Raw genomic sequence first — 14832 nt, forward strand, 5'->3', positions numbered from 1 at the left:
CCATTGTGCACCATGGAAGGGTGGGAGGGAGGATAGAGAGAGAAAAGGAAGGGCAATAGCATGTAGACTTATATACCGCTTCACAGTGCTCTACAGCCCTCTCGAAGCATTTTACAGAGTCAGCATATTTTCCCCCAACAAACTGGGTCCTCATTTTACCCACCTCGGAAGGATGGAAGGATGAGTCAACCTTGAGCCGGTCAGGATCGAACTGCTGGCAGTTGGCAGAATTAGCCTGCAATACTGCATTCTAACCATTGCACACCATGGATGGATGGATGGATGGATGGATGGATGGATGGATGGATGGAAGGAAGGAAGGAAGGAAGGAAGGAAGGAAGGAAGGAAGGAAGGAAGGAAGGAAGGAAGGAAGGAAGGAATAGCAATAGCAATAGCAATAGCACTTAGACTTATATACCGCTTTACTGCCCTCTCTAAGTGGTTTGCAGAGTCAGCCTCTTGCCCCCAACCATCTGGCTCCTCGTTTTACTCCAAAGGTAATAAACAAGCGAACGAAACTTCCGCCATAGAAAGAATGGCTGCTGGAATACGTCTAGTTTAGTGAAGAGAAGAACCAGGGGGGACACGATTTGAGGGAACTTCCAATATTTGAGGGGCTGCCCCAAAGAAGAGGGGATCAAGCTATTCTCCAAAGCACCTGAGAAGGCAGGACAAGAAGCATGGAAGGATGAAAACTCATCAAGGAGAGAAGCAACCTGGAACTAAGGAGGGATTTCCTGATAGCGAGAACAATCCATCTGTGGAATGCATTGCCTCCAGAAACGATGGACACTCGATCACTGGAAGTTTTTTAAGAAGAGCTTGGACATCGATGTGTATCTGAAATAATTTCCTGCTTGAACAGGGTGTTGGATTAGATTAGAAGATCTCCCAGGTCTCTCCCAATCCTGTTATTCTGTTATTCATTCCACAAGCTTTCCCCAGATCCAGCGGGAAGCAAACCATATTAGCCATATCTGTGCTTCCTTCTTGTCCTTTCCTACTCAAGTCTTATTTTTTAAAGAAAATTTATTTAACATTTATGCAATTAAAAACAAACAAACACACACACCTATATATACATATATACATTTTACAGGATTTACTGAGCATTTGTTTTTTTCTTATCACTGACGCGTTTTACCTTATTACAATAACTCTTTCGTCCTTTTAATGTTTTTAATTCTCTATACACTTTATAATTAGTCACATGTCTCCTTTATTTTCACTACCTTTTTGTCCAATGATCAGATATTACCTTTTCTTTTAACCAATCCTAGCAGATGTTCCATCCTTTGTAATAATCGCTGTCTTGATTATTTTTTTAATAATTTGGTCAGACTATCCATCTCAGCACACTCGTGTATTTTTTTCAATTACCACATCTTCTGGGGGAATGGTGGGAGATTTCCAGTTCTGGGCAAAGCTTATTCTGGCTGCGGTTATATCCCCAGATCCAGCGGGAAGCAAACCGTATTAGCCATATCTGTGCTTCTTTCTTGTCCTTTCCCGCTTGGTCTTAATGGAGTGGCTTCCTCTGCCCTAATCCCTTTGCCTTCTCTCTTTGCCTTCTCTCTTTCGGACGCTTCAGGTACAAGCACACCTCCAGGGATCAGCACAGCTCCAGTCCCCAGCATAGCTACCCCCATTGGTGTCAATGGGTTCAGCCCTCTCCCACCACAGACTAACGGGCAGCCAGCATCGGAAACCATTTATACCAATGGGATCCATCCGTACCCAGGTAAGATTCTGGACCAAGTAAGAGCCATCCGTGGGGACGGTGATGGGTGTATATCCACCTGGGCTAAAGCAAGGAAGAAATAGCTTCTCTCCCAGCCCTGCGAGTCGGTTGAACTACTGGTACTGTGGACTGTAAAGAAGGTGGGGTGCTGAGAGTTCAGGCTAAGATTCTGTGCAGTTTGGAGAACCCCCAAATCCCACTCCTGGCTGGCCCCACCCAACCACCTCATCCCTCCCAGGAGTCCCCATGGGGCCCGTTTTGGATGCAGGTAAGTGCAGGGTGTGCATGGAGGCTCCGAGAGTGCAAAAAAAAAAAAAAAAAAAACAGGCCTCCCATAAGTTCACGAAGGCCAGAAATGAGCCCATTTCCGGCTTCCAGAGAGCCTTCGGAGCCCGGGGAGGCTGTTTTCTCCCTCTGGGAGGCTCAATAAAAGCCTCCGGAGTCTGGGGAGGGCAAACATGCCCAGCCACCATGGTGCAGGAAGCCGATTAGGCCACACCCACCATGGCCATGCCCACCCAGCAACCGGGCAGAGAACCCTTTGCTAAAATTTTTGAAGGCCACCCCTGACGGGGGCCCTGGGATTTCTCTAATTGTGCAGGCGAGATGAATCGCAATCTTCTTAGACAGGAGCTCCACTGTCCCTCCAGATGTGGCTAAAAGCCACATCCCACTTGCCTGACCTGGGAAAGGGGTGGGAAAGGAGGGTGGGAGTTGCCACCCCATCTAGAGTGCCACAGGTTGCTCTGCCAGGTGCGGGAAAACAAAAAATATAGGCTATTGATCTATCAGATTCAATAAGGCCTGTGGGGGATAGTCGGCTCCAGAATAAATAGACATGAACCAAAGTTTTAGGTAGGATGATTTTAAAATGTACCAGAACGATTGGTAATCCTGCTGAGCTGTTGCTAATTGTGAAACGTGGTTTTGCAAAGTATGTAGCTTGATAAATATATTTGGACATAGAAAGACGAAACCACCACGAGAAATAAGGAACTGAAAGTAGACGATGGATAGAGGTTTGAGATGTACCCGGGTATATGTGGAGACTGTCTCAGGGGTGGGATTCTACTAGTTCGCACCTATTCGCTAGAACTGGTTGTTAACATTCTAAGCAGTTCGGAGAACCAGTAATTAGAAGAAATTACTGGCCTAATCCTGTACGGAAGGCAGGAAGGAAACATTCTGGTGTTGCTGACAAAAACTGCCTCTCCGTTAACCCTTATTACATTCTTGGCAGGACTAGACTTCCTGTCTCAGGAACTTCTCTGGAGGTTTTTTCCCCCTACTTTGCTGGTACTTTGCTTGTGTGGAGTGACCATTCAAAGTTACAGTGGCACTGAAAAAAGTGACTTATGACCTTTTTTTCACACTTACGACTGTTGCAGCATCCCCACAGTCACGAGAGGCCAGGCCAGGAGATGCGTGCCTCGATGTGAGTGATATTGAGTTGGCCACGCCCAGCCAATAACATGACCACCAAGCCATGTCCACCCAGTCACATGACCACCAAGCCACACCCACCACCTAAGCCATGCCCACAGAACCGGTTGTTAAAAATTTTGAATCCCACCCCTGGACTGTCTGTCAGTAAGAAAGAACAGAGAAGTAAGTTGTGAAATGCATGCAGAAAAGTACATAAAGAATGTCTTGGGATGAGTTCAGGGCCACTGGCCATAGCTATTCCTGGCTGGACCTAGCTATTGTTTCTGGACCAGTGGTGGTATTCTACCAGTTTGGCCCGGTGCTGCAGAGCCGGTTGTGGTGATGAGCAGTGGAGACAGAACCGGTTCTCTCTGCCGCTCTGTGCCCACCTGGCCTCTCATGCTCACCTTTATCCTCTGCTTTTGAAGCGCAACTGTTTTGCGTGGCACAGCAGAGTGCTACGCAGCAGCTGCTGAAGCAACCGGGAGAGGTGAGATAGAATTCCTCTGTGTGTGTTTGGCATGCACGCTCATGCACAGTGTGTGTGCACGCACAAAAAGCGGGCCCACCAAGCCACGCCGACCGAACTGGTGGTAAAAAGATTTGAATCCCACCACTGCTCTGGACCTCATTGCAATGGTTTATTGGTGTAAGTAATGTTAGGATGGCTATTCATGTTTCAAATTGCTCGTGAAACAAGCCTTTATGGCACAGGGTTTGGCAAGTCAAAGAGGAGGGATCAGCACCCCTCCTGGTAGCTTTGGCCCCTGGTCCCACTGTGCCGACGGGGCCGTCCTCCAGCGGACTCTGCTCACTCTCGTCCTTCTTCCTTCTTTTCTCTTCCCAGCTCAAAGTCCCACCGTGGCAGACCCCTTGCAACAAGCCTATGCAGGCATGCAGCACTATGCAGGTCTCAACATTGCTTTGGCCCTCTGTTCCTTTCCCCCTTCCCCATCCGTCCTCCCCCCCCCTCTTCGTCTCTTCCTACACCTTTCTTGGCTTCTGTCCCTTGGCAACCTTTGTGATGCAAACCGGTGTGTGTGTGGGGGTGTGGCGGGGGGAAAGGCAATGGGAGACACTGGTTTGATATGCTCGGAGAGCAGGATGAGGTTAAGGATGCGTGTATGGCAAGTACCTTGTCTTACAAACTTAGACCGCACCCAAATAAGAAGGTTCTCCCACAGATAAAGAGGGAAATGATTGTGGATCGTGCCACCAATGAACTTCAGGGTTGGGTTTCCAAGACATTTACGCGGGGGGCGGGGGGGGACACATTTTAAGCAGGAATGAAGTTCCAATAAAGGGAAATGTTTGTGGCTTGGGGTTGAAAAGTGGGATTCTTGGTGTTCTGTGAGCTTGGTTGTTTTCTTTGTAGATGTTTCATGACCCAAATATCCTCAGTGCTAGGGATGAAGTTTCTTGTTGGGCAGAGAAAGGCTGGGTTTACTTTCTCAATTATACGAAATTTCCAAGAGTCTTCCATGTGCATTGCGTGTTTCCAGTCTGTGGTGCCTGTTTTTTTAAGGGGTGCCGTGTCTCTTTCTCCCTCACTCCCTGGAACAACCAAGTGACTGTACAGCTTGGCAGGTCTCTTTGATCCCTTTAGTGGTCCAGCAAATTGTTCTTTGCATTTTTACCCTGGTCAGCTGGATGGGGCTGTTGGATGGAGGACTGAGAAGAAGGAAAAGGGCTAGAGATAGCAATAGCACTTAGCAATAGCCCTTAGACTTATATACCACTTCACAGGGCTTTACAGCCCCTCTCTAAGCGGTTTACAGAGTCAGCCTCTTGCCCCCAACAATCTGGGTCCTCATTTTACCCACCTTGGAAGGATGGAAGGCTGAGTCAACCTTGAGCCGGTGAGAATTGAACTCACAGCAGTGGGCAGAGTTAGCCTGCAATATTGCATTCTAACCACTGAGAAAGAAGGAAGGAAGGAAGGCAGATAGCAATAGCCCTTAGACTTATATACTGCTTCACAGTGCTTTACAGCCCTCTCTAAGCGGTTTATAGAGTCAGCCTCTTGCCCCCAACAATCTGGGCCCTCATGTTACCGACTTTGGAAGGATGGAAGGCTGAGTCAACCTTGAGCCTGGTGAGATTTGAACTGCCAAATTGCAGTCAGCCGGCAGTCAGCAGAAGTAGCCTGCAATACTGCACTCTAACCACTGTACCACAGAGATCAGATGGTGGAGGCTGTCTACTTTTCAGCAGTTTGAAGACAATGTTCCCTTGTGATTTTCCACCATCCTCTTTCTTGGTGACCCTCCATATCACAGCAGATACCCTGATTGCAAGGGGAGAAATCTCAAGGATTGGAAGAGCTTCTAGTGGTCGGTAGAGAAGAGACCGAGCAAATCCATCAATTCCATGAGACAGACAAATCTCTGCCTCTAAATATAGCTTACTAAGTATGGTCGGACTTTGACACCCATCATCCCCAGCCAGCAGGACCAGTAGAATCATACTCCAAAACACCAGGAGAGCCCCAGTTTGGGTTTTACTAATCTTACCCAGGATGCTCAGTTTATATAAAATCCAACGTAGTGCAAGTTCTCTGCAGATCAACCAAGCTGTACAGTGGAATCTTCTGTCTTAGAATTCTTTGTATCTGATGTTGCACAGGGCCATAGGTGGGAGGAAGAGTGTGTGTGAGAGAGAGGGGGGGTGGCAAGGGAGAGAGGGAGAGAGGGATGCATGGGTTTTCAGAACTAAGTAGGACCACATACATGGCAGGACACGATCACACTCACATGGTATTCATTGGTTTGGTGTTCCCCTTTCTCCCCATGAAATCCGAGTGTTATGCTTGCTTGGGCCTGATCCTTCTGTTTTTGTGTTCTAGCAGCATATCCAGCCGCCTATGCACCAATCAGCCAAGCCTTCCCACAGCAAACTCCCATTATCCCTCAACAACAGAGAGAAGGTGAGGAGGAATTGAAAGGTTGGGTCTCAGGGAGGAAGGGAGGAACCCCGTTCCACAAGGGATCCACAAGATCCAGGTAGCTTGGCAGAAATGGGAAAGAGACCTGTCTAAAAGTCACTATGTTACCAAAAAGATGTTGAGGCTTTGGGAAAAGCGCCAAGAAGAGCAACAAAGATGATTAAAGGCCTGGAGGCTAAAACACATGAAGAATGCTTGCAGCATTTGGGTTTGGCTAGTCTAGAGAAAAGAAGGACCAGGGGTGACATGATAGCAGTCTTCCAATATTTGAGAGGCTGCCACAGAGAGGAGGAGGATCCATTTATTTTCCAAAGCACCAGAGGACAAGAAACAATGGATGGAAACTAATCAGAGACAGAAGCAACCTGGAATTAAGGAGGGCCTTCCTAACAGGGACGACAATTAACCAGTGGAACAGCTTGCCACCAGAACTTGTGGGTACTTCATGACGGAGGTTTTTAAAGAAAAGACCGGGCAGCCACTTGTCTGAAACTGTAGGGTCTCCGGTTTGAGCATGGGGCTGGACTAGAAGACCTCCAAGGTCCCTCTAAGCTCTATCCTGATTAGGTCTCTCAGTAAAAATAATAGTAAGTGTACAAGAAAAGAGTTAAAATGTATGTAATATTACATTACAGTATTACAGTCTGCCTCTCGGGAGAACAGGCGGTATTGAAAACATTGTAGATTACTATATGCCATATGACTGTTCGCTATTTTAACTAAGGATTCAGTGAATTGAAAATCAATTTCATTTGGAAGGCATCTGAATGGGAAGATTTACATAACCAATCAATGGTGGGGATTAATTACTTTTTAAGTTCATTAACAAAACCCAATGCGTTGAGGATTCAAATGCAACAGCTTACAAAGAAAGTTGTTCAATACTCAGTAGTTGAATGATGTCTACCCTTGGGCCTCTTTTGCTCTTACACAACTTCCTTTCCCTTCTCTTGGTGTACCTATGTTGCCATCCTAGGCCCTGAAGGCTGTAACCTCTTCATTTATCACCTGCCCCAAGAGTTTGGCGATGCAGAACTCATGCAGATGTTCCTACCTTTTGGCAGTGTCATCTCTGCCAAAGTCTTCGTTGATCGTGCCACCAACCAAAGTAAATGCTTTGGTAAGTTCCAACAGACTCCCAAGGTTCCTTTATGAGTTGGTTTTGATTTCAACTTTTAGACAAGCTAGGCCAAAAGCTGAAATATCAGCAAAGGGGTATGCGAGGCTCAAAATGCTGATTAAAGTTGAGTATTCACAGGAGTCAGATCCAGGAAATGGTCCAGTAGAATTTACAGTCCAAGTTACAATTTGGGAGAAGAGACAGATGAACAGATTAAGACCTTGACCTAACCCCAAAGCACTGAGACTTGAATCTAGAAGACATAAGTTACCCTCTGAATTAATTTCCTAAAGAAATAGGCTGGTAATCTCAGCACCATAATTTCATTCAACCTTGTATGAAAATCTTTGGCAAGATAATGACAAAGAATGTCCTGTGAGATTTGGCCAACTTCTAAGATTTCAGCCATTAAAAACTGCAGCCAACAAAGATGTATGAAAGTAATTAATGTTGGAATTCCCTAGAAGCCATCTGGAGCTTGATGGTGATTCCCATGGCTGCTACACAACTTGCAGGCTAGTAGTTTGCTAGAATTTTTGTTGGTTTGTTTATTGATTTCTTTAAACAGTACTAAATTTCCAGTACCAATGCTGAGATTATCTTCTTCTGAGCCCAGAATTCAAACTGCCGTACTTGAATTCCGGTGGACCTTGATCCAACCAAGCAATCACCAATTGAGAAAATTAATATCCAGCTGCTTGGAGTTAGGTAAAGGTCCATGGAATTCAAGGGTGGTTGGACTTAGTCCTCTTGTGGCCATGTAGAGATTCTAGGCTGATTCCTCTTTTAACTCGACCCTCAAGTTCTACGATTCCTTCTCCTACAATCGTGCAACTTATGGAAAAAAGAGCCAAGGAATGTGCCCACTTTCCTTTTTCTCTTCTAATCCTTCACCCAACCCCATCGCCCTGTCACTCACTTCTTTGGCTGGTGGCTCCTTTCGCAGGTTTCGTCAGTTTTGACAATCCAACTAGTGCCCAGGCAGCCATTCAAGCCATGAACGGCTTCCAGATCGGCATGAAGAGGCTAAAGGTCCAATTAAAGAGGCCAAAAGATGCAAATCGACCCTACTGATCCCTGTTCACCCCGGCTCGGAAAACAGGTAAGGCATTGGCAGGTGATGCTTCGAAGAGCCAGGCAACGCAGCTCAGGAAGATAATAGCAGAGCTCCGCCTTTCCTTCCCAGATAGCAAAGGGGCAGAATGACCATCTTCTAATTATGGGTGTCCATAGCAAACCCGGGAATAATGAAAGCCATGCCATCACCATGCGATGGCTTGACTTACGTTTTTGGGTCAAAGTGCAGCAGGACACATGTACATAAGGGTGGCCCGTTGAGGTCACCAAGGGCAAGTCATTTGGGCCATCATTGCAATTTGCTACAGGGGCCTCAGTTCCCAGGATCCTTTGGGGGAAGTGAAGGCCTGATTGGAAGCTTTGCCCCAAAGAGAAACTAACAAGAGTGGAGAACCATGAAACAGGTGCTCGGCTTAAGGTGGACGAACTCAAAAGAGTTTGGCAGTTTGAGCTAAACTATACCTTGTCAGGGAAATATCTCACTGTGTACTTCATAAGTTAAGTTCACTTAATTTCCTCTTTGCTGGATTACATAGAAAGAGGAATCCTTTCTAAGTGGGAGCGTGTGAGTGTGTGTTTGTAAAAGGGAGGACGAGAGGATCTGTGCACATGAGTGCAAGTGCCTGTAGAAAGAGAAGAACTTTCTAGGTGAGATCAAAGGTCTATCTACTCCACTTTTCTGTTGACCTAGCAAATGCCACTGGGAAACCCTTCACGAAGAAATCAGTAAGAAAATGTCCTTACTACTATTGATATTCAAGCTCATAACTATCTCCGATATGGTTGGGAATTCAATGCCATCATGATTAATGGTCATCAATCTCTTCTCCTCCATGAATCTCTTCAATGCTTTGAAAATCCATCCAGGTCGATTGCCTTCACCAATTTTATGGGACTGAATTCCATCATTTGATGACCAGTTGGGTAACAAAGTTCTCCCCTTTGTCTTACCTAAGTCTCCAACCATTCAGTTTCACTCAGCTCCTCTGGGTTCAGCTCATATGAGACAGCCTTCAAATGTATATTGGGAGACAAAATTGATTCTTACTCTAGCATAGTTCCTGAATACACTTAACCCAAGGTTGCTCCACCTTGGCAAGTTTAAGACGTGGACTTCAACTCCCGGAATTCCCCAGCCAGCATAGAATTCTGGGCATTGAAGTCCCACATGTCTTAAAACTTGCCAAGGTTGAGAAGTACTTCAGTATGGGAAAGAGGAGAGCAATCACTTCGTTACTCAGGTTATCAATGCTGCAAAGTTAGCACTTATTATAGAGAAATGTTTTGGAATAATTTACTGATGGAAATCATTGTTATCTTTTAATGAATACATGGGGGAATCAGCTTGATATAGATATCCAATTAAGGGGCAACTCTAGAAGATCTTACCCCAAAATTTAGCAAGGTTCCTTGGGTGAGAAATTCCAGAACTGAACTGGAATGCTAAGGACGCCATCCTGGAAAGACGTGGGTGAGAAATATTTCCACGCTGTTACCAAGAACATAATGGAATACAGGTCATCATCAGGAGAAGCTCAATTTGAGAGAACATTTAGTGCTACTTTTAACATGCACATAAATGCATGCACACATAATATATGGGCACGGGGACATAGAGACACCTTTTCAGGTTTATGCATTGATAATTTCACTTCCCTCAACTACTCCATTGCTCTGTTTTTCTCCCAAGTGCCCCTTTTCTTGAACCCCACTTATTACTGGATAACCAGGTCAAGCAAAAAAGAGGAGGGTTGAAATCTGATATGGATGCAACTGATTGTAGTTCTGTCAGAAGCCCAGCCTTTAAAATCTTGTCACTACAATTCCCTTTTTACGACCCTACAATCCCTTAATTCGGGGTAGAGTCTGGGTGAATGAATGGATCTGAGCATTTATTGGCCAGATACCCTTTCCTGACACCTACAGGGAGTTCATAGCAGATATTTTTTCTTTGCGCCCTAGGAAGGAAACATCTGCCTCCACCTAGGGTTGAACTCTCAACCTTCTGAGTGAGAGGCAAGCGTCTTCACCACTAGGCCACCACTCTGCTCACTGTCTTGTCACTATAACAACTTCTTAAATTTCTGAAGGGCCACTGGAAACCCTTCAGTGACGTGGAGATACCACTGACAGAGACTTGTGTCTTCTCTCCCCAGTTCCCACCCCTTCCAATCTACTTTAATCGATAGTAATCTACTCCAGGATATCCAATGGATTGGAAAGAACTTGGTTTGATGAAGTGAAAAGGCTTTCAGATGAAATGGGATAAATGTAGAAAATGATTCCTTGCCAATTCTAGTTATGATCTGGAGAGATGATAGAAGGAAAGGAAAGTCTTTCTTGCTCATCACATCAACGCAGCCCAATAGTTACTACTTACAGCTCAGGGAATCTGGGGGTTCAAAATAGATATATGGGTTCAGACAGCCAGCTTTGGAATTCTTGAGCAGGAGAGAGATCTGTAGAAGAGGGGATACGTAGCTCAAGGATTGATCTCTGGAATCATTGGTGATCTCTGAGCTTGGGCATTTGCTTACAAACTCAGAGAGCACCAAAGTCTGCAGAGAAGATCATTTCTCCTTTGAGCGACTTGCAAACAGGTTCATGATTTTGGTTCCAATCCTACTATAGTCAGGTAAATTTGAGTAGACTTACTAGAGAAGAAGTTCTTCTAAGTTCAGCATTCATTGTCAAGGTTTGGAAAATTTTGAATGCCAGTATCACCCAAGCAATTTTTTTAAAGTATAGAGAACAGCATTATTCTTGGTGATCCTCGGATAGGATGAGTCACTGGATGCAAATAAGCAACATGAAAGAAAGCAGTTGTAAAAGTGGAGAGGTGTAACCAACCCCTTTATTTGTGGAGTCCTCTCTGGGCTTGGTGGTTTTCTTGCAGACGGTTCATTACCCAACAAGGTAATATCTTTAGTGCACTGATGCTGTTACCTAATAGGATAATGAAATGTCTAAAAGAAAACCACCAAGCTGAGAAAACACCAAGGATGACACAATTCAACCCTGAACTATAAATATTCTATTCAGTTGACAAACCTCGGCTTACTTTAGCCAAGGAAAGCTCACCACAATAGGGATAAGTAGGAAAGATGCCCAATCAAGAAGGCTTACTAAAAGACCAGTGCTAGATGATGTTAATAGAAGTGTCATATTTATGATTGGAAAAGTACATTTACAACTCAATGTAGAATTCCTCTTGATACTTGACATATGGCCTGCCTGGAATTATATTATTGAATTGAGATGAGCACAGTTTCACTTCTTTCTTTCTTTTTCTTTCTTTCTTTCTTTCTTTCTTTCTTTCTTTCTTTCTTTCTTTCTTTCTTTCTTTCTTTCTTTCTTTCTTTCTTTCTTTCTTTCTTTCTTCTTTCTTTCTCTTTGTTTCTTTCCTTCCTTCCTTCCTTCTTTCCTTCCTTCCTCAGGGAATTGCTTTTTTTAACCACCCCATTTGTATTTCAGTCTGGGACACAGTTCTCCTAAATGCGTCACTTTGTTATCTGCCATAAGGACTTTTTTTGACAATTTATTCCATTTTGAGTTCCATGGTTCCAAACCAAGTTAGGAATTTGAAGAAGAACAAGGAGGAGAGGGGGGAGGGAATGATTCCAAAGTGGAAAAGTGAAAAAATGGTTTGCCAGATTTCTATGGAAAGGAAGTTTTAGAAAAGCAAAGAAATCAACTTATTAGAAGAAATGCCGATCTCTTTTATTGACACGTTATTTTAACTTCTGGGATACATGCTCTGGAATCAAGTATCCTATCTTTTGCTTTCCTAAGATAGCATTTCTGCCTTCAGCTAGAAGATAGGAACTAGGATGTCTACCTCCCCATTGCAAAAAAATGAAACCCAACAAAGAATGCAAGTATATGTGCTCCATACAGATGATATCACTCTGTATTTGCTAATTAATAGGTAGAAATGCAAATTTAATTTGTTCCTACTTGAAACAGAAATACAGGATCATCCATCCTGGAGAGGATGGTCACCAGAAGACCCAAAGGTGTTTTTTTTAAAAAGGCAACTGGACTTTGCTTTTCCTTGTTTCTCTTCTCATCCAAGAAACTTCTTCAGTTCTGAACTGAAGAAGCTTCTTGGATGAGAAGTGAAACATCTTAAAGGAAAACCCAACATCTCCAGTTGCCTCTTGAAAAAGCATCTTTGGGACAACCATGACCTGGATGACTTGAGAAGCTCCATAGACATCTCACCAGAAGACTGCTATAGAGAGGCAACATCTGGTCTCCCCCCTTTTTAAAGCTATGTTTGGACTGAGCCAGTTCCATGAAAGGGATATGGGGTGGACATCTGGGTGGGGGAACTTTAGAAGATAGTTCTAAAGTGGAAGAGGAACCACCAGAAGAAACAATAACAAAACCTGGGAACTCTATCAAACCGATTCATTTTTTTTCCTTTATATTTTTGTTTCCTCCGACCCACCCACTACTGTGTATCTCTAACCAGACCAGGCCAATCATAGCTCCAAGGATGACCCCACAGTTGCCTAGCAACCCTCTAGCTGTTATGGGAGATCCAAACACAAAACTCTCCCTTCCAAATTATCTGAAACTGTAAGTGACTTCACTCATGTTGTCATCGACCTCTCTCCGATGACGCCATGTGGCCAGTTGTAATCTTGTTGCATGAACTTGACGTTGATCTTTCTATATCTCTGCTTTATTTTTTTATTTATTATTATTATTATCAGTTCTTCTTCCCACCCACCCTTTCCTCTTCTCTTCTGGCGGTTGTGCAGTGCCATATTGATGCCCATGATGGATAGTTTTTGGAGTGCTGATTGGTCAGTCTTTTACTAGTTGTGGATTCTTTGAGCCCATAAATTCCACTTTGTCCTCCTTTGTATCTTCTTCTTTTCCTCTCTGTTGTGACGTGACAATGATGTGTGTGCCCTTTGTGTATGATCATGATGGCTGGATAAAACGGTTGGGGTTGACCTAAGAAATCCAGTTGTAGAAGAAATAGCAAGATAGGCTACACATTTCCCTGCCTAGCTTCCCTGTTTTCCTCACACGACTTCCGATGTGTTGGATCTGAACTTTCATAATCCTCTTCTTTGGGGTGTTCAAGCAGCATCTACAGAACTACCTCACAGAGGTACTTTAATTTGGACTTCTGCTTTGGAGGTTTCAATTAAACGACCTCTTCCAATTCCTACACTCTAGGATTCCAACAGTTTGTGGAATCTCAAGTCCAACATATCTGAGGATTGCCAGCCTTGAAAATTTTAATTGCTTATATTTATATTTGATGCATAACCCCTCAAAAAAGGACTATCATTGCACAAGTTTAAGAATGTAAAGACCTCCCTTTGGTTGATACCAAAACGCTCTTTGATAGCAGATAAGAGCAAGCAGATCCTTGGTCTGCAGAAGCCTCAGAGTCAATTCCCACCATTTCCAATGGGTGTTGGGAAGAAGGGTTTGAAACTTGAGGGAGCTTGCCAATAAGCTCACAGTACTGGATCAACAGATGAGGGGTCTGGCGTGGTATATAAGCAGCTCTGAACTGTGATGTTTCAATAGCAGTATCAGTTCAATTTGAATTTGGATGAGACACTCCCTAAGACCAAAAGCTGGTCAAGGAGGTCAAAAACCAATCCACGAGAAACCCATGTTGTTGCCAAGGTTAATAAAACGATCCTTTAGATCAGGGGTCTCCAACCTTGGCAATCTCTCCCAGAATTCTGGGAGTTGAAGTCCTCCAGGGTTAAAGTTGCCAAGGTTGGAGACCCCTACTTTAGATCACTAAATTCCCACAAGTCAATCTCATCTCAAGGGAGATTTTCTTTTATACTTTAATGTAAATATATTCATTAGACGGGGGAGGGGGGTGAAATAACCCTGAAACCTGGCCTAAGAGGACATGTAAGAGTCCATCCACATCTCTTGATAATCTCTTAGATGTCTAAACCTCCAATGGAACTGGGGAATCTTTGCCCATTCATACATTTAAAAACTCAGCTGGGGAACATTTAGAACCAATTCTTTCTTTTTTTTTCTTCTGTGAGATGGAGAGACAGATGTTTAGATTCCAGGATAAGAGAGATCCTAGAGCAATGTGTCTCCAACTTTGACCACTTTAAGATGTGAGGACTTCAACTTCCAGAATTCCTCAGCTAGCCATGCTCAGTTCTGGGAATTGAAGTCCGGCACTTTTCCAAGATGGGGAAGTTGAAGTCCATTTCTTGGGAGGCGAAGTCCACATGTTTCCAAGACTCTTAGCACAGTGCGTCCCCCACCTTTGCGATTTTAAGACAGGTGGGCTTCACCTTCCAACTTCACCATGGCTGCCTGGGGAATCCCCTGGGGGGTTGAAGCCCACCTGTCTTAAAGCAGCCAAGGTTGAAGAACGTTGTCCTAGAGACTAGCCAGACTTCAAAATCCAGCTTTTCTGGGGGCAGAAAATTAGGACACGATTTCCCACCCACCCCGCCCCCCATATCTAAGATTTTTGGAGGTCTTCAGTCAGAAGAAGTTCCTCGAAGGAAATTC

At 44.4% G+C, this 14832-nt stretch overlaps 1 protein-coding gene and 1 long non-coding RNA gene across 9 annotated transcripts in view; both read left to right on the forward strand.

The window, feature by feature from the left end:
• LOC113425338 (uncharacterized) overlaps positions 1-14832 on the forward strand; it is a 370548-nt gene that overhangs the window by 267624 nt on the left and 88092 nt on the right. The gene's annotated exons all lie outside the window — the stretch shown is intronic.
• The window catches only part of CELF6 (CUGBP Elav-like family member 6), a 150676-nt gene that overhangs the window by 122443 nt on the left and 13401 nt on the right, over positions 1-14832 (forward strand). For 6 of the 8 annotated variants that reach the window (XM_087972591.1, XM_087972594.1, XM_087972593.1 and 3 more), the window contains 5 exons: positions 1592-1741; positions 4014-4076; positions 6012-6092; positions 7087-7230; positions 8177-8332. In XM_087972591.1, the coding sequence (XP_087828717.1) occupies positions 1592-1741; positions 4014-4076; positions 6012-6092; positions 7087-7230; positions 8177-8304 (566 nt within the window). In that variant the 3' untranslated portion in view covers positions 8305-8332. Of the gene's footprint in view, positions 1-1591; positions 1742-4013; positions 4077-6011; positions 6093-7086; positions 7231-8176; positions 8333-12784; positions 12892-14832 lie in introns of all 8 variants that reach the window. The other 2 variants (XR_015750774.1, XM_087972592.1) reach the window with 2 other exon arrangements.

Source organism: Notechis scutatus, chromosome 11 (assembly GCF_049901735.1).
Source record: "Notechis scutatus isolate UNSWTSFEM ecotype Mainland chromosome 11, rNotScu1.2, whole genome shotgun sequence".
Classification (NCBI taxonomy): Eukaryota; Metazoa; Chordata; class Lepidosauria; order Squamata; family Elapidae; genus Notechis; species Notechis scutatus.